The sequence below is a fragment of the Hemitrygon akajei genome, chromosome 12, assembly GCF_048418815.1.
Source record: "Hemitrygon akajei chromosome 12, sHemAka1.3, whole genome shotgun sequence".
Lineage (NCBI taxonomy): Eukaryota > Metazoa > Chordata > Chondrichthyes > Myliobatiformes > Dasyatidae > Hemitrygon > Hemitrygon akajei.
The window spans coordinates 116,050,389-116,070,694 of NC_133135.1; the positions used below are offsets into that span (position 1 = coordinate 116,050,389).

Consider the following 20,306-nt stretch of genomic DNA (forward strand, 5'->3'; position numbering starts at 1 on the left):
TTGCTGTTGTGTGCTGGGGCAGCAGGCTGAGGGAAGCAGACACCAACAGAATCAACAAACTCATTCGTAAGGCCAGTGATGTTGTGGGGGTGGAACTGGACTCTCTGACGGTGGTGTCTGAAAAGAGGATGCTGTCCAAGTTGCATGCCATCTTGGCCAATGTCTCCCATCCACTCCATAATGTACTGGTTAGGCACAGGAGTACATTCAGCCAGAGACTCATTCCACCGAGATGTAAAACTGAGTGTCATAGGAAGTCATTCCTACCTGTGGCCATCAAACTTTACAACTCCTCCCTCAGAGTGTCAGACACCCTGAGCCAATAGGCTGGTCCTGGACTAATTTCCACTAGGCATGATTAACTTATTATTATTTAATTATTTATGGTTTTATATTGCTATATTTCTACACTATTTTTGGTTGGTGCGACTGTAATGAAACCCAGTTTCCCTCGGGATCAATAAAGTATGTTTGTCTGTCTTTATGATTACATTAATATGTCGGGATCAGGTTAGATCCTCAGAGATCTTGACACCCAGGAACTTGAAATTACTCACTCTCTCCACTTCTGATCCCCCTATAAGGATTGGTACATGTTCCTTCATTTTACCCTTCCTGAAGTCCACAATCAGCTCCTTCATCTTAGAAGACGGGTGACCCCAGCCATCATCAATACTCTTCAGAGATTGTCTGCCTGGTGTCAGTGGTCACATAACCAGGACTTGTGATCTGCACCAGCTGCTCATATGACCATCCACCACCTGCTCCACTGGCTTCACGTGACCTTGATGGGGGGGGGGGGGGGGGCTGAGCAGTTACCACACGGCCCGAGAGCGACCTGTACACTAGTGGAGGGAATGTGCACCTGATCCCTCCTTCGTTAGAGACGTGTGATATCTCCAGCCCGCCACCCTGATGTGTGACTATGAAGTCCTGCATCAGGACTGAGTGAGTTGGTGTTGAGGGAGGACAGACATGATATTTCACTTTGCTTTAATTTGCTGACTTCCCTTCAACACCCCACCCCACCCCACCCCAACTAATGTGTGCAGTTTTTTATCCGGATCTACCTCCAGTTAGTACTGATGGCAACTGGGTCCAAATCTGGTGATGACTGTGGCTTCGTGGGGAACATCTTTGCCTCTGCCTTGGGAGGTAATGGGTTCAAGGTCCCATCCCAGTGATAGGGATGAAAAACACGAGTTCCTGCTTCTCCCTCAAGTGGATATGTGAAAGATTTCCATCTTTGGGGTGGCGCAGTTAGCGTAAAATTATTACAGTGCCAGTGACCCCGGTTCAATTCCCGCCACTGTCTGTAAGGAGATTGTACATTATCCTCGTGGCCATGTAGGTTTCCTCCCACATTCCAGAGGTTTAGAGGGTTAATTAGCCAATTCATTGTAATTGGGTGAGACTGGTTCACTGGCTCAGAAGGGCCTGGAATTGTGCTTTGTTTCTAAGTAACTTCCCAATAATGTTGGGGAGAGATCGGATCAAACTTGTAGATCTGCACAAAGGAGGAGAGAGCAGGCAAGAGTCTTCCCTTCATTTTGTGCTGCCGAGCAGGGTTAATGCCCCGCTTGACATAAGGTGCCTTCCTACAGTGCAGCACCTACTCTCCTCATTTGGAGTACTGTGAGAAGTTCTGGGCTCCTGATCTGAGAAAGGGCATGCTGGCATTGGAGAGGAACCAGTGGGGGTTCATGAGGTCGAGCCATGGAATGGGGCAGTTAACATATGAGGACCATACTTCCTAGAGTTAAGAAGGATGGAGGAGGGGCATCTCATTAAAACCTGTTGAATATTGACAGGTCTAGAGAGAGTGGATATGGAGAAGATGTTTCCTATAGATGGGGAGTCTAGGACCGAAGGACACAGCCTCAGAATCCAAGGACATCTTCTTAGAACAGAAATTAGGAGGAATTTCTTTGCCTAGAGGGTGGTGAATCTATGGAACCCATTGCGAGAGATGCTGTGGAGGCCAAGTCATTGGATATATTTAAATCGGAGTCGACAGGTTCTTGATTAGTAAGGGTATCAAAGGTTATGATGAGAAGGCAGATGAATAAGATGGAGAGGGATGATGGAATGGTGGAGCAGATTCGTTGGGCTAAATGGCCTAATTCTGCTCCTTTGTTTTATGGTCGGCTGAGCAAGGTGCTCAATGGGATTGAGCCCACAACTTCTCAATGGGAAACAGAGAAGAAAGATCTAGGGTGGCACCGTGGTGCGGTGGTAAAGCCATTGCCTCACACTCCCAGTGAATGCAGTCCTGACTCCTGGCAGTAGCCGAGTGGAGATTGTACGTTCTCCTTCTGATCACACAGGTTTCTTCTGGCCGCACCTGTTTCCTCCCACATCTCCACAGTGGGTGGATTGGTGAGAGCAACATGGTAGCTTTCCATCGCCTGCTCTTAGTCTGTCCTCTACCCTTTGACCTGTTTGGTATGGGTGACCTTATAAGAACAGTAGACAGATGCAGCATGGATTCAGAAAGGGCAGGTCCTGTTTGACAAACTGTTCTTTGAGGACATAATGCGTGCAGTGGATAGAGGGGAACAGGTGGATGTCATATACTTGGATTTCCAGAAGGCGTTCGATAAGGTGCCGCACAAGAGACTTATAAATAAGATATGGAGGCATGGAGTCAGAGGAAGTGTATTGGCATGGATAGAGGATTGGTTAACCGATAGAAGGCAGAGAGTTGGTATAAATGGGTGTTTCTCCGGTTGGCAGTCAGTGGTGAGTGGGGTGCCGCAGGGGTCGGTGCTGGGCCCGCAGCTGTTTACCATTTACATTGATAATTTGGAAGAGGGGACTGAGTGTGGCGTAGCAAAATTTGCTGATGACTCTAAACTGAGTGGAAGAGCAAATTGTACAGAGGATGTGGAGAGTCTGCAGAGGGTTATACAAATGGAGATAGGTTAAGTGAGTGGGCCAAGGTCCGGTAGATGGAATACAACATTGGTAAAAGCGAGATCATCCACTTTGGAAGGAATAATAGAAGAGCAGATTATTATTTAAATGGTGGGAGATTGCAGCATGCTGTTGTGCAGAGGGACTTGGGAGTGCTTGTTCATGAATCGCAAAAAGATGGCTTGCAGGTACAACAGGTTATTAAGAATGCAAATGGAATGTCAGCCTTCATTGCTAGAGGGATTGAATTCAAGAGCAGGGAGGTCATGCTGCAACTATACAGGGTACTGGTGAGGCTGCACCTGGAGTACTGTGTGCAGTTCTGGTCTCCATACTTGAGGAAGGATATACTGGCTTTGGAGGCAGTGCAGAGGAGGTTCACCAGGTTAATTCCAGGGATGAAGGGGTTAACCTATGAGGAGAGATTGAGTCGACTGGGACTATACTCTCTGAAGTCCAGAAGAATGAGAGGTGATCTTATAGAAACATACATAATTTTGAGAGGGATAGATAAGATAGAAGTAGGAAAGTTGTTTCCATTGGTAGGTGAGACTAGAACTAGGGGACATTGCCTCGAGATTCAGGGGAGAAGATTTAGGACGGAGATGAGGAGAAACTGTTTTTCCCAGAGAGTGGTGAATCTGTGGAATTCCCTGCCCAGGGAAGCAGTTGAAGCTTCTTCACTAAATATATTTAAGATACAGTTAGATAGGTTTTTACATAGTAGGGGAATTAAGGGTTATGGGGAAAAGGCAGGTAGATGGAGCTGGGTTTACGGACAGATCAGCCATGATCTTATTGAATGGCGGGGCAGGCTCGATGGGCCGGATGGCCAACTCCTGCTCCTATTTCTTATGTAGACAAACAACCCCCACAGAATGCTGGAGGAACTGAGCAGGTCAGGCAGCATCTACGGAGATAAATAAACAGTCGACCTTTCAAGCAGAGACCCTTCTTCAGGACTGAGAAGGAAGGGAGAATATGCAAGAATAAAAAGGGTAGGGGGAGGGGAAAGAGGATGGCTGGAAGGTGATTGGTGAAGCCAGGTGGGTGGAAAAGGTCAAGGGCTGTAGAGGAAGGAATCTGATTACATAGGAGAGTGGCCCTAGGAGAAAGAGGAGGTGGAGGGGAATGGGGGAGGTGATAGGCAGGTGAGAAAAAGTGAAAGGTCAGAGAGGAAAATAGGGGAGGGAGAAAGTGATGTTCATGCCCTCAAGTTGGAAGTTACCCAGACTGAATATAAGGTATTGCTTCTCCACCCTGAGGCTGGCCTCATCTTGGCACAAGAGGAGGTCACGGACCAACATACTGGGCGTGGGAATGGAAATTACGATGTTTGGCCACCGGGAATTCCCGCTGGATGGTGCCGAAGTGCTTGACAAAGCGGTTCCCCAACTTACGACAGTCTCCCCAACGTAAAGGAGGCTGCACCTGTAGAATGGACACAATAGAGGATCCCAGCAGATTCACAGGTGAGGCGCTACAAACAACCAATGTACAAAAGCAGACAAATCATGCAAATTTAAAAAGAATAATACTGAGAACATGAGTTGTCGAGTCCTTGAAAGTGAGTCTGTAGGTTGTGGGATCAGTTCTGGGTTAGTCAGGCAGTATCTGTGCAGGGTTTCTCTGAAGGAGCTGCTGGAAATTCTAGTGTTTTCAGCTTCTACCTCAGATTTCCAGTATTTGCAGATTAGTTTCAGCTGTCACAGACATTGTAATCTGTCACTTGAGTCAACGACCGACACAATCCAAGGATTGTTTTGGGGGAAGGCTGCAAGTGTTGTTACTCTTCCGACACCAACGTTGTGTGCCTGTAACTCATTCATCCAGTTCTCCAAGTGGAGCCTCACCAGTGCCTTAGAAAGGCCCAATATTACATCCTTGCTTTTATATCCTAGTCCTCCTGAAATGAAACCTTCCACTGCTTGTGCCTTCCTCACCACCAACTCAACCTACAAATTAATCCTTAGGGAATCCTGCACAAGCACTCCCAAGTCCCCTTGCACCTCAACTTTTAAAATTTTCTCTCCATTTAGAAAGTACTCTACACTTTTATTTTTTCTACCAAAGCGCATGACCATGCAAGTCCCAACACTAGTCCATCTGCCACTTCTTTGCCCTTTCTCCTAATCTGCCGATGTCCTTCTGTAGCCTCTCTGTTTCCTCTACACTACCTGCCCCGCCACCTATCCTTATATTGCCACAAAGCCATCAATTCCATCATCCAGATCATTGACATATAATGTAAAAAGAATCAGTCCCAACACAGACTCCTGTGTAACACCACTAGTCACCAGCAGACAACCAGAGGAATAAACAACCTGAGACTCTTTATCAGGTCCTGGCAAAGGTTCGAGACCCAAAATGTCAACTGTGTTCCTCCAGCACTTTTTGTGCATTACTCTGGATTTCCAGCATCTGCAGAATCTTTTGTGTTGATGTGTCAGGAGAGTATTTGCCAGTTTCCGTGATGAGACAACGTGGAAATAACACACATGGAAGAGCAAACCACGTGCTCAGATCATTATTATCTGGTGGAAAAAAAACGCAAATGCTAGAAAGCTGAAATAAAATCAGAGAGTGCTGGAAATGCTCATCACATCAGGCAGCATCTGTGGGAAGTGAAATGTTTTAGGTGTGGGAACGTTTCAGAGTGTATTCTCAACTTACCATCTGATAAAGGTTCTGAAAGTTGAGACAGTAACTGTTTCTTCTTCCTCTGATGCTGCCTGACCTTGATTTTTTTTATTTAATATGGCTCACGGTAGCTGGTTAGCATGACACTATTACGGTGCCTGTGACCCAGGTTCGATCCTTGTCGCTGTCTGTAAGGAGTTTGTATAGATACATTCTCCCCATATCCAAAGTTTAAAGTACATTCACTATCAAAGTGCGTGTGCGGTATACAAACCTGAGATACGTCTTCTCACAGACAGCCAGGAAACAAAGAAGACACGTGGGTTTCCTCTCAGTTTCCAAAGACGTAGTCATTAGTAGGCTAACTGGTCACAAGGGTATAATTGGGAGGTATGGGCTCATTGGGCCAGCATGTTCTGTATCTCTAAATAAATAAAAATACTAAGTGACCACTTACGGTTGGAGTGAGGTGACTTGGTGCCTTTATCAAATTCTTATGTATTTATTGATTGAGATACAGCACAGGACAGATCCTTCCAGCCCTTGGAGCTGTGCTGCCAGCAATCCCCCGATTGAACCGGAGCCCGTTCTGGTCTTTGGACAGTGGAAGAAAGTAGAGTACCCGGAGGAAACCCACGCAGTCATGGGGGTCTAACAGGCAGCGGTGGGAATCGAACACCGGTCACCTATACTGTTCACCGTTGTGCCAACCACTAGGCTACTGTGCCAGCCCACAGGGAGAACACACAAACTCCTCACAGGCAGTGGTAGGAGTTGAACCAGGGTCGCCTGTGGTGTAAAGCGTTGTGCCAACCACTAGGCTACTGTGCCACTCCTTAGTTCAGGGTTTGCTTTGTTGTCTAACTTCAAAACATTAAACTCTTCAAATGAAGACATGGAAGTCCAAAATGAGGGTCTAACTTGAAGCGAGGTGTGCACGTGTCACGTGGTAGCCTGATGGAGTATGCAATTCACGGACTTACACATACAACCTGTAATGAATTATTTAAACAAACAAAAATTTCATATACCCTTCAGGAGGATCACAACCCTGTTGTAGGGATCGGAGTCTTGTGTGCCTCAATGACCCAGAGTCAGAGGCTGGAGTCGGGGCTTCATGCTTTGGCTCTTGCTAGAGTCACCCAACCAAGCAGGTTAAAGGGTAGAGGCCAGACTAAGAGTGGTCCACCGGTCCTCCAGGTTCAGGTGAGTCAGCTCAGGGCTAACAACCCTGACTGGTCAAACAAAATCATTACAGAAACAGGAATGAAGAATCCTTCTACATCTGAGTGTGACGGTATTCCCGAGTCTCCACCTGGGTCTTGCATGGCTGAAAACTGAGAGGAAGCTACTGACAAGATGGAGGATCTTCACTGCTGCCAGAGGCATAATGGGCAGTTAGGTTTTATATCGATATACATACACACAAGATTACTCAGACATTACTTAAATATTTTAGTGACTTTCTATGAATAAAATCTCACAGTGTGGAGTTTGCATGCTCTCTCGGTTTTCCCAGAGTTTCGCTTTCCTCCTACATCCCAAAGAGTTGTGTGTCTGAGTGTTAATCGGCAACTGTAGATTGTGCTGAGTGGGTGGGTGAGTGAGGGGTAGAACTGGGGAGGGGTTGATGGTATTGCGAATGGGGGGGGGGACTAAAATGGTGCTATGTGTAAAAGTAAACTCAAGAAATTCTGTAGATGCTGGAAATCCAGAGTAATGCACACAAAATGCTGGAGGAGCTCAGCAGGTCAGGCAGCATCTGTGGAGACGAATAAACAGTTGATGTTTTGGGCTGAGACCCTTCTTCAGGACTGGAAAAGAAAAGGAAAAGAGGTCAGAATAAGAAGGTGGGAAGATGGAAGGAGTACAAGCTTGAGGGTGAGAGGTGAGACCAGGTGAGGGGGAAGGTGGAAGGAGTACAAACTTGAGGGTGAGAGGTGAGACCAGGTGAGGGGGAAGGTGGAAAGAGGGAAGTTTGCAGGTGAGAGGTGAGACCAGGTGAGGGGGAAGGTGGAAGGAGTACAAGCTTGAGGGTGAGAGGTGAGACCAGGTGAGGGAGAAGGTGGGAAGAGAGAAGTTTGCAGGTGAGAGGTGAGACCAGGTGAGGGGGAAGGTGGAAAGAGAGAAGTTTGCAGGTGAGAGGTGAGACCAGGTGAGGGGGAAGGTGGGAAGAGGGAAGTTTGCAGGTGAGAGGTGAGACCAGATGAGGGAGAAGGTGGGAAGAGAGAAGTCTGCAGGTGAGAGGTGAGACCAGGTGAGGGGGAAGGTGGGAAGAGGGAAGTTTGCAGGTGGGAGGTGAGACCAGGTGAGGGGGAAGGTGGGAAGAGGGAAGTTTGCAGGTGAGAGGTGAGACCAGGTGAGGGGGAAGGTGGGAAGAGGGAAGTTTGCAGGTGGGAGGTGAGACCAGGTGAGGGGGAAGGTGGGAAGAGGGAAGTTTGCAGGTGAGAGGTGAGACCAGGTGAGGGAGAAGGTGGGAAGAGGGAAGTTTGCAGGTGAGAGGTGAGACCAGATGAGGGAGAAGGTGGGAAGAGAGAAGTCTGCAGGTGAGAGGTGAGACCAGGTGAGGGGGAAGGTGGGAAGAGGGAAGTTTGCAGGTGAGAGGTGAGACCAGGTGAGGGAGAAGGTGGGAAGAGGGAAGTTTGCAGGTGAGAGGTGAGACCAGATGAGGGAGAAGGTGGGAAGAGAGAAGTCTGCAGGTGAGAGGTGAGACCAGGTGAGGGGGAAGGTGGGAAGAGGGAAGTTTGCAGGTGGGAGGTGAGACCAGGTGAGGGGGAAGGTGGGAAGAGGGAAGTTTGCAGGTGAGAGGTGAGACCAGGTGAGGGGGAAGGTGGGAAGAGGGAAGTTTGCAGGTGAGAGGTGAGACCAGGTGAGGGAGAAGGTGGGAAGAGGGAAGTTTGCAGGTGAGAGGTGAGACCAGGTGAGGGAGAAGGTGGGAAGAGGGAAGTTTGCAGGTGAGAGGTGAGACCAGGTGAGGGAGAAGGTGGGAAGAGGGAAGTTTGCAGGTGAGAGGTGAGACCAGGTGAGGGGGAAGGTGGGAAGAGAGAAGTTTGCAGGTGAGAGGTGAGACCAGGTGAGGGAGAAGGTGGGAAGAGGGAAGTTTGCAGGTGAGAGGTGAGGGAGAAGGTGGGTGGATGGAGGACAGGGTTATTTACTTAATTATTTATTTGAGATACAGCACGGAATAAGCCCTTCCAGTGTTGAAGCTGTGCCGCCAGCAATCGCCCGGTTTAATCCTGGCCTAATCACAGGACAGCTTACAGTGACCATTTAACCTATTGGGGTGGAGGGTGGAGATACGTCTCCACCAAAGGAGGTGTAAGGTGCTCCTCCCCTTTGCTGGCCTGCAGGTCACCCTTGGGCAAGGTGTAGCTCCAGCTCCCCCACCCCCTGATCAGGGTCACTTGAAACCATGGGAGCAGGTGGTGGATGGTCGTTTGGGCAGCCGGTGTATATCACAGGTCCCGGTTATGCAACTACTGATGCCAGGCAGACAATCTTGAAGAGTATGAATCATGGCTGGCAGGGGGCACCCGTTTTGTAAAGACACTGCCCCGAAGAAGGCAATGGCCAACCACTTCTGTAGAAAGATTTGTCAAGAACAATCGTGGTCATGGAAAGAGCATGATCGTCCACATCATATAACATGGCACATACAAACAAATTGATTAACCTATCAACCAGCACATCTTTGGACAGTGGGAGCCACGGAGGAAACCCACACGGTCATGGGGAGAACGTACAGGCAACGGCAGGAACTGAGCCCAGGTCGGCCGTCCTGCTGACCAGTACACGACCGTGAAATCAGAAGCTGGCAGGTGACAGGCAGAAGAGGTAGAGAGCTGAAGAAGAAGGAATGAATGAAGAATGAAGAAGAAGTGGATACAATGGGGTCTTTTAAGAGACTCTTAGATAGATACATGGAGCTTACAAAAATAGAGGGCTATGTGCTGGGGAAGTTCTAGGCAGTTTCTAGAGCAGGTTACATGGTTGGCACAACATTCTGGGCCAAAGGGCCTGTGATGTGCTGTAGATTTCTACATTCTATGAATCTGAAAGGAGAGGAGAGTGGACCATGGGAGAAAGGGAAAGAGGAGGGGAACCAGAGGGAGTTGATGAATAGGTGAGGAGAAAAGAAGGAGTGAGAGGGGGTCCAGAATGGACTTTGCTTGGGCTACACCAAGTGTGCTGTGTGATCTTTGACAGTTGCGGTCTTCCCCTTCGACCCCCCCCCCCCCCACCTTCTTGTTCTGGCTTCTTCACCCTTTCTTTCTAGTCCTGATGAAGGGTGTAGGCACAGATCCTCAATTGTTCATTCCCCTTTACAGATGCTGCCTGACCTGCTGAGTTCCTCCAGCATTCTGCGGGTGTAAATGGACACACATTGCAGTGATGCAGGATCTCAACCTAAAACGTGTACTACCCTTCTACCTTCGGCCCAGCACAAGAGGAGGCCATTTGGCCCATCAGAGCAAAGGCAGCCCTTTTGAAGGTGTTCTGCAACCAGTGCCACACCAGCTCAGTCCACTGCCTCAGTTCCCGTTTGAGGATTCTTGTTGAATCTGGTTTCAGACAGCACTCTCTTGATCACTGTAGCTCAGAGTCTTATCTTCTTTCACCCCATCACTGTAGCTTTTGCAGAAAACCACTGAGCGACGTCGAGCATCCTGCCTCAACAGTAAAAAGACCCTCAAGTCTTTTTATATCTGAAGTACGTGGGTGCACAACATCCATTTTGAGCTCCTCGCCCACGCACGCTGAGTGGAAAGCTGTGCACCGATTCACCCAGCACACAAGGTCTTTGATGCAGGTGCCGCAGAACCATGGCTGGGTGTAGGTTGAGGCAATGCTGCCTGTTTCTAACACACTGCCTCACTCTTCTACCCATCCCAAAACTGGACTCCCTGAGAATTCAGGCTTTAAAGATCAAAGCCTGAAATGTACAGAGTGATGCATCGTCCACATCAATGATCAACACAGTCTGAGGGTGTAGATTCCAGGCCTGCTTCATCGAGCACCTTTACCCTGTCCACCACAAAAGACAGGATCTCCCAGTGGCCACCTGTTTTGATTCCATTTCCCATTCCCATTCAGAATTGTCCATAGATTCTCTACTGCCACAGTGAGGCCAAACTCAGGATGGAGGAGCAATACTTCATATTCTGTCCAGGTAGCCTCCAGCCTGACGGCATAAACATCAGTTTCTCTCAATTCTGGTGATCTCTCCCTCTTTCTTTTTCCATTCCTCATTCTGGCTTCCTTCTTAACCCTTCTCTTCTCAACTGCCCATCACCTCCCTCTGGTTACTCTCCTCCCTTCCTTTTCCACTCTCCCTTCCATAGTTCACTCTTTTCTCCTATCACATTCCTTCTTCTTCAGCCCTTTAGCTCTTCCACCTATCACCTGCCAGCTTCTGACTTCACCCTCCACCCTCACCCACCTTCCCCCTCACCAAGTCTCACTATATCCTTGTCCTCCTTTCCCTAACCCCCACCTTCATATTCTGGCTCCTCCCCCTTCCTTTCCAGTCCTGGAGAAGGGTCTCAGACTGAAATATTGACTGTTTATTCCTCTCTGTAGATGCTGCCTGACCTGCTGAGTTCCTCTGGTGTTTTGTGTGTGTTGCTTGGCACATCAGCCTGTAATTGAATCTCGGACTTCCTTTCTAATCATACCCATTTGGAGAAACATGTCAATCCCTCCCCCCGACCCTGACACCAGTACTCTTCTCTACTCTCTCTTCACCTCTTCATTCCTGCTTGGGCATCAGATTTGCAGATGACACAACAGCTTTGGCCTAATTGCAAACAATAACAAGTGTAAACACAGAGAGGAGGTGCTGAAACAGTCTGATTGGTGCAGGAACCACAACCCACCACTCAACATGAAGAAGACAAAAGAAATTACTCTCTATCTCATGTTGGAGCTTCTGGACAGAATTTGTTCCATCTCCAGCCATCAGGCAGGAGACACAGAAACATCTCAGCCAAGACGATAAGACTGAAAAACAATTTCTTCCCCAGGGCTGTTGTGCAACTGAATAATGCTACACCCCGGCTTGCCAATCGCCTTTGAGTGTTACGGACTATTGAAGTCATTCAATGTTGCATGTAAATCTGGATTTTAATAAAAATAAGCCATATTGCATGCATCGTGAATGTCTGTTTTGCATGGACTGGAGTTGCACCATCAAGACAGCATCCATCATTAAGGACCCCCATCACCCAGGACATGCCTTCTTCTCATTGCTACCATCAGAAAGGAGGTACAGGAGCCTGAAGGCACACACTTGCTGTGGTTTGGAGGCTTGTGTGCCTCAATGACCCGGAGACCTAAGCTGACTGGAGTTAGGGTCACTCATGCCAATCAGGTCTAAGGGTAGAGGCCAGACTAAGAATAGTTCATCAGTCCTCCAGGTTCAGGAGTTCAGCTCAGGGCTAATAACCCTAACAAGCAAAACAGAACCCTTGTGGAAACAGCAATGAAGAATCCTTAAGACCATAAGATATAGGAGCAGAATCCGGCCATTTGGCCCATCATTTTATCATGGCTGAATGTTTTCCCTCTCAGCCTCAATCTCCAGTCTTCTCCCTGTATCCCTTCATGCCCTGACTAATCAAGAATCTATCAACCTCTGCCTTATATATACCCAATTACTTGGCCCCCACAGCTGCCTGTGGTAACGAATTCCACAGATTCACCACCCTCTGGCTGAAGAAATTCCTTCTCATCTCTGTTCTAAAAGGACGCCCTTCTATTCTGAGGCTGTGTCCTCTGGTCTTAGACTCCCCCACCATAAGAAACATCTTCTCCACATCCACTCTATTGAGGACTTCCAATATTTGATTGGCTTCAATTAGATAACCCCTCATTCTTCTGAATTCTACTTAGTACAAGCCCCGAGCCATCAGACGCTCTTCATATGATAAGCCTTTCAATCTCATAATTTTCCTGAACCTCCTTTGAATCCACTCCAATGTCAGCACATCTCGTCTTGGACAAGGAGCCCAAAAATGCTCACTATACTCTAAGTGAAGCCTCACCAGTGCCTTATGAATCCTACATCCTACAGTTTCTGAGTGGCCAGAGACAGACAAAGATGGAGGACTTCCGTTGCAGCCCTAAAATGTAGTATCGGCCAGTAAGTACTATTCTGTTCGATACATGTGCGGGAGGAAGTTGGAGCGACAGAGGGAACCCATGTGCAATGGGGAGAATGTGCAAACTCCTCACAGAAATTAAATCCTAATTGCTGGCTGGTTGTGCCAAAGCAGTGCGCTAACCAACTCTTCTCAGGAAGTTATGCACCATTGCGGCCTAATTCATCTCCTCAGCCCACCAGCACGCGCACACAAAACGCTGGAGCAATTCAGCAGCTCCTGCAGCATCCATGGAAATGAACAAACAGCCACGGTTTCAGGACTGAGAAGGGGGAAAGTACCCGAATAAAAAGGTGGGGGGTGAAGGAAGGAGGATAGCTGGAAGGTGATAGGTGAAACCGGGTGGTGGGAAAGGTCAAGGGCTGAAGAATAAGGAATCTGATAGGAGAGGAGGGTGGACCATAGGAGAAAGGGCAGGAGGAGGGAATTGTTCTTTAAACCAAATGGAGAAATCAATATTCATGCCATCAGTTTGGAGGCCACCGAGACAGAATATAGGGTGTTGCTCCTCCACCTTCAAAAGGTGGCCTTATCTCAGCACAAGAGACCATGGACTGAGACATCAGAATGGGAATTACAATGTTTGGCCACCGGGAATTCCGCTCGTGGCAGATGGATCGGATAAAACACACTTCCGTTCAGAGTCTGGGTGCTATTTATCACTGGCATACATATCTGAATTTTGATGTTATTTAGCAGCAGCACAGTGCAAAGATGTAAATTAACTGTTAATAAATAAATAGTGCAAAAAAAAGAATACAAAGCCATGCTCAAAAATGGACTGTTTAGAAATCCCAAGGCGAAGGGGAGAAGCTGTTTCTGAATCTATGTGTGTGTGGGTCTTCAGGCCCCAGATGGTAGAGGGCATGTCCAAGTGGTGAGGGTCCTTAATGGTGGATGCCACCTTTGAAGATGTCCTCGACGGTGGGGAGTGTTGAGCCCTGATGGATCTGGTGGAGTCTACAACCTTCTACACCCAGGGTTCCCTGGACCAGTATCATTAAGCAAGAGATCTGTGGACCCCAGGCTGGAAACCCCTGCTCTACAGCATCTTGCGATCCTGTACGTTGGAGTCTGTGGTACAGTCAGAACCTGGCCTCACACCACCGGGTCAGGAACCGTTATTACCCCTCCACTAATGGGCTCTTGAACCAAAGGGGGATAACTTCACTTTCCCCATTACTGAAATGTTCGCACAACTTATAGATTCACTGTCAAAGACTCTTCATTTTATATTCTCAATATTTATTGTGGATCTACTGTGTACACCCACAAGTAATGAATCTCGGGGTTGCATATGGTGATGTATATGTATTTTGATATTTAAGTTACTTTGAACTTTGCACTGTACCGTACCTGTAGAAATTTGTAAGAGTCCTGGTGACAGTGAATCTCATGCAGTATTGCCACTGGGATGCACAATAGATCCTCTGAGATGCTGACATCCAAGAACATGAAGCTGCTCACCCCTCGGGGAGCAACTCCCCTTCTCCCCTTCCTCCTCGGCATATTTACCCATTCCGATGCACCTTTGCTATGTCAGAATCAGAATCAGGTCTAATACCACCGGCATAGGTCATGAAATTCGTTAACTTTGTGGCAGCAGTACAGTGCGATACATGATGATAGAGAGAAAAAGAAAACTTTGAATTACAGTAAATAAATATGTATAGAAAACATGGTTGAATTAAATATATGTTGTATATATATCGTTAAATGAGTAGTGCAAAAAATTAGAAATAAAAAAGTTGTCAGTACCTGCAGTTGAACTTTGTCTTTTTGTGTGATTTTCCCCCGAGCTGTCAGTCTGTGGTTTTGTATTGCCATGTGATCTTGTTTGTTTTCATGCCCCATGTGCTCCTGTCCCCGCTCCTGCTCTACTCCGGCCACCGAGTACTCCGTCTCTCACCTGTTTCTCATTATTACCTGTATTGCTGTTCCTGTGTCTCATTGTGCTCCACCTATCATCTGCCTCTCTGGTTATTGCTCAGTGTATTTCAGTCCTGTGTTTGCACCGGTTTGTTGCCAGATTGTGCCAGTGAGTTTTCCTGAGCCTTTCCAGCATTTGTATCTGTATGCTGTCTGTCTGAATATTGATCCTGCCTGATTCCCGATTCTGGGTTTTGGATTTCTCTGGATGTGTTGATCTCTGCCTAAACTTTGAGAGAGTGCAGAAGAGATTTACAAGGATGTTGCCTGCATTGGAGATTGTACCTTATGAGAATAGGTTGTGTGAACTTGGCCTTTTCTTCTTGGAGTGATGGAGGATGAGAAGTGACCTGATAGAGGTGTGTAAGATGATGAAAGATATTGATTGTGTGGACAGCCAGAGGATTTTTCCCAGGGCTGAAATGGCTAACATGAGGGGGCATAGTTTTAAGGTGCTTGGAAATGGGTACTAAGGGGATGTCAGGGGTAAGTTTTTCACACAGTGGTGGATGCATGGAATACACTGTCAGTGGCAGTGGTGGAAATGGATGCAATAGGGTCTTTTAAGGGCCTCTCAGATACGTACATGCAGCTTAGGAAAATAGAGGGCTATGCGCTAGGGAAATTCTAGGCAGTTTCTAGAGTAGGTTACATAGTCAGCACAACATCATGGGCTGAAGGACCTGTAATATGCTGTCGATGTCTGTTCTATGAATTGCTTGAGTGTGTGCCTTTAGGCTTCTGTATCTCCTTCCTGATGGTAGCAAAGAGAAGAGGGCACGTCCTAGGTGATGGGGGTCCTTAATCATGGCCTTTTTGAGTCTTTGCTCCTTAAAGATGTCTCTGATACTACAGAGACCAGTGTCTGTGATGGAGCTGACTAATCTTACAAATTTCTGCAACTTCTATGCTGTGCAGCAGCTGCCCCCATACCAGATAGTGATGTCGCTGGTTAGAATGCTCTCAATATTACACTTACTGAAGTTTTCAAGTGTTTTAGGTGACTTGCCAAATCCCCTCAAAGTCCTAATGAAATATAACTGCTGTCCAGCCTTCTTGATAGCTGCATCGATACATTGGGAGCAGGTTAGATCTTCAAAGATCTTGACACCCAGGAACTTGAAATTGCTCACTCTCTCTACTTCTGATCCCTCTGAGGACTGGTGTGTGTTTCCTCTGAAGTCCACAATCAGTTCTTTAGTCCCACTGACATTGAGTGCAAGGTCGTTGCTGTGGCACCACTCAACTAGCTGGTATATCTTGTTCCTGTACGCCCTCTTGTCACCACCTGAGATTCTACCAACAATGGTTGTATCGTCAGCAAATTTATAGATGGTATTTGAGCTATGCCTAGCCACAGTCATAGAGAGTAGAGAGTAGAGAGTAGAGCAGTGGGCAAAGCACACACCCCTGAGGTGCCCCAGTGTTGATCATCTGTGAGGTAGATAGTATTTCCAATCACTTCTCTCCCCCACCCCCAATCAGGAAGATCTAAAAAGCCTGGACAGGCTCAAGGACAGCTTCTATGCCACTGTTATCAGACTCTTGAATGGCCCTCTTGTATGACAAGATGGGCTCTTGACCTCAAAATCTACCTGTTTATGAACTGCCCATTATCATTCACCTGCACAGTTAATGTTTGACCTTGTTCTACCTCAATGCACTGAGTAATGATCTGATCAGTATGCAGAGATAGCTTTGCCATGTATCTCGGTACATGTGACAATAGACCAATTCGAATACTGTGATGTTGGCGGAAAATTTCTGTAACTGTGACCCCAGCACATTATTCTGTTATTTATTTCCCTTGTCCGATCCACCTTGATGAACCAATGTGTTGACGTTTTCATCTGAAGAGTCAAAGTACATTTACTACTAAAGTATGTATGCAATATACAACTCTGAGATTCATCTTCTCACAGACAGCCATGAAACAAAGAAACCTGTGGAAAGAAAAACATCAACATCTCCACATGCAAAAAAACACCAAATCATGCAAACATCAACAAAAAAAAGTGGAAAAACACAAAATCAAAAGAGTCCAGGTATATTCAGTTCAGTTCAGTGTTATCTGCAGACCTCCCTGATTCAAAATCACCCAAAATAACGACAGTGAAAAGGAGCAACTAGAAACATATCATAACGTGAACTGGAGTCTAATCCATCAATTAAACCTCGCTCAAAACCCAAGACTTGGACACCATCCATCGCACGCAGCCACCTCCTCAGAAGCAGCGGGTGAAAGGCTGGCATATGGCACTGAACACCTACTCCCCTCGATGCTTTCAATCTTCTTCAGTGCAGGAATTGGTGAGAAATGGCATCAATCGTGGGCTTGCAACCCATCTCAAGGCTTCTTGGCCTCGAGGCCGTATGCCTCACGTAAAGGAGACAGCAAAGTGCCAGATTGCTCAGTTGGTCTGAAAACACTCCACCAAAGTTCTTATTTATTGATTGATTGAGACAGAGTGTGGATCAGGCCCTACTGGCCCTTCAAGCTGTGTTGCCCAGCAATCCCAATTTAATCCTAGCTTGATTACGGGACAATTTACACCGACCAATTAACCCACCAACAGATACGTCTTTAGACCATGGGACGAAACCCCTGGGATCACAGGGAGAACGTATAAACTCCTTACAGGCAGAGGGTGGGAAATTATCCATGGTTCACAATCTGTATGGAGAGTCTAGAACCAGAGGACACAGCTTCAGGATAAAGGGCTGCCCTTTTTGAAATGAGGTGAGAAGGAATTCATTTGGCCAAGGGTGGTGAATCTGTGCCACGTAGTGAAGGCCAAATATTTTTGTCTTCTTTTGCATATTGGTTGTTTGTCAGTCTTAATGTATGGTTTTTGGTAGATTCTATCGTGTTTCTTTATGGTTGGTTCTCTGATCTTGGCAATCCATTTGCAAAAGTTTCATCAGCATAAGAGCACACATCACCAGTGAGCTGTTGATTGTGGCATGTCCTCTGAATGCTTAGCTTTCATTTAACGTTCAGCTGATTGGTCCTCATTACGGAGACTCAGTTGTGATGTAGGGGGTGGTCTCATCACTGATTGTTTGCATGGCAAACTCTGGGTGTTGCAGCCTGGAATTTTGCCCGCATTGGTTCATAACTAGGACCGAGGTCTATATATCTGCTTACAGAATTGTTTGTGGAAAACCACACTTCTAGGAATTCCTTTGCATGCCGCGTGTTTACTTGCACCGCGACTTTCTCTGATGCCCAGTTGAATTTGTGCCCCTCTTGATCTTCATGGGTAGGGACGAGGAAGAGTTGTTCATGTCGCTTTACAGCCAGGTGATGTTCATGCATCCTTGTGGATAGTTTACTCTCAGTTCATCAGTTTCTTTATTTGTGACGCAAAATTTGTTAACTTAGCAGCAGCAGCAGTTCAATACATTACATAATCGAGCAGAGAGAGAAAAAATAATTATAATAAAATAAAACAATAATAAATAAATCAATTACATATATTGAATAGATTTTTTTTTAAATGTGCAAAAACAGAAATACTGTATATTAAAAAAGTGAGGTAGTGTCCAAGCTTCAATGTCCATTTAGGAATCGGATGGCAGAGGGGAAAAAGCTGTTCCTGAATCACTGAGTTTGTGTCTTCAGGCTTCTGTATCTCCTACCTGATGGTAACAGTGAGAAAAGGGCATGCCCTGGGTGCTGGAGGTCCTTAATAATGAACACTGCCTTTCTGAGACACTGCTCCCTGAAGATGTCCTGGGTACTTTGTAAGCCAGTACCCAAGATGGAGCCCACTAAATTTACAACCTTCTTCAGCTTCTTTTGGTCCTGTGCAGTAGCCCCTCCATACCAGACAGTGATGCTCTCCATGGTACATCCAAAAAAGCTTTTGAGTGTATTTGTTGAGATACCAAATCTCTTGAAGCTCCTAATAAATATAGCCGCTGTCTCGTCTGCTTTATAACTGCATCAATATGTTGGAATCAGGTTAGATCCTCAGAGATCTTGACCCCCAGGAACTTGAAACTGCTCACTCTCTCCACTTCTGATCCCTCTATGAGGATTGGTATGTGTTCCTTCGTCTTACCCTTCCTGAAGTCCACAATCAGCTCTTTCATCTTACTGACGTTGAGTGCCAGATTGTTGCTGTGGCACCACTCCACTAGTTGGCATATCTCACTTCTGTACACCCTCTCCTCACCACCTGAGATTCCACCAACAATGGTTGTATAATCTGCAAATTTATAGATGGTATTTGAGCTATGCCTAGCCACTCAGTCGTGTGTACAGAGAGTAGAGCAGTGGGCTAAGCACACACCCCTGAGGTGCGCCAACGTTGATTGTCAGTGAGGAGGATATGTTATCACCAATCAGCACAGACTGTGGTCTTCTGGTTAGGAAGTTGAGGATCCAATTGCAGAAGGAGGTACAGAGGTACAGGTTCTGCAATTTCTCAATCAGGATTGTGGGGATGATGGTATTAAATGCTGAGCTATAGTCGATAAACAGCATCTCGACATAAGTGTTTATGTTGTCCAGGTGGTCTGAAGCCATGTGGAGAGCCATTGAGATTGATGCAATATTTGCTGCAGTCCCCAGACTCGATTTTGTATTTCTTTATTTTTTCCTGTAAATGCCTACAAGAAAATGTATCTCAAGGTAGTATACGGTACTATATACATCCTTTGCTTATTTATATACTGTATATATATAATTCATGTTTTTTCCTATTATATATTGCATCGGCATCGTATTGCTGCACGTAAAGACCTCACATTTCACGATTCTACGCCGGTGAGATTATACCTGATTCTGGATGGACCTTCTGCCTCAGGTCTTCTTGCTTTGGACTACAATCACCATAAGGCACTACGCAGACTCATGCGCAGCAGGTCCACGCCGTGGACCGAAGAGCACTCAGTAGCAAGCCGCACGTTGATTGGTCGAGGCCCGGACTAAGGGGGGATTCCCGTCGGCCGGTAGGGTAAACAAGGCGCCGGCCATCTTCATCTGAGGGGCTTCGTCGGGGGAGGAGAAGGCGCCGCCGCCGCTTTCTTCGCCTTTTCCTGGCGAAACGGAGGAAATAATGGGCGCTCCACCTCACCGATCCGGCTAGATGAGTTGGAAAAGCGGTGCTGGTCCGACTGTCGAAGCCGACATGGAGATGCTGGTCAACGAGGAGCGGCCGAAGCCGGACCCGGGCAAGACGGCTGTGGCTCCGTGGGGCGGCGAGGCCGAGGCCGACGACTGCTACGACAGCGGAATCAGCTCTCTGAGTGAGATGCCGAGCCGCCACTTCGACCCGTTCGACGAGGCCAAGGCGGCAGGCGAACCCGAGTCCCAGCCCGACGTGTGGCCGAGCAGCGAGCGGAGACTGGAGGGCGGCGTCGGGCACATCACCCGCGGCCTGGAGCGGGTGGAGCTCCGGGACGGCGAGAAGAGCGACGTGATCTGGATGTTGGGCTACTGCACCGAGGACCTGGACTCGTGAGTGTGCACGTTCGTGCTCGGGAACACGGTCGCGCGTGCGCGCATCCAGTGCTGGGGGGGGGGGCACGGTCGCGCGTGAGCGCATCCAGTGCTGTGGGGGGGGGCACGGTCGCGCGTGAGCGCATCCAGTGCTGTGGGGGGGGGCACGGTCGCGCGTGCGCGCATCCAGTGCTGGGGGGGGGGGCACGGTC

The 20,306-nt window shown here is 47.5% G+C and overlaps 1 protein-coding gene across 1 annotated transcript in view; it reads left to right on the forward strand.

Annotated features, from left to right (window-relative positions):
- Positions 1-19,564: 19,564 nt before the first annotated feature.
- LOC140737414 (NF-kappa-B inhibitor beta-like) overlaps positions 19,565-20,306 on the forward strand; it is a 55,247-nt gene continuing 54,505 nt past the window's right edge. Inside the window, exon 1 of the mRNA XM_073063903.1 lies at positions 19,565-20,112. Coding sequence (XP_072920004.1) covers positions 19,742-20,112 — 371 coding nt within the window. The 5' untranslated portion in view covers positions 19,565-19,741. The remainder of the gene's footprint in view (positions 20,113-20,306) is intronic.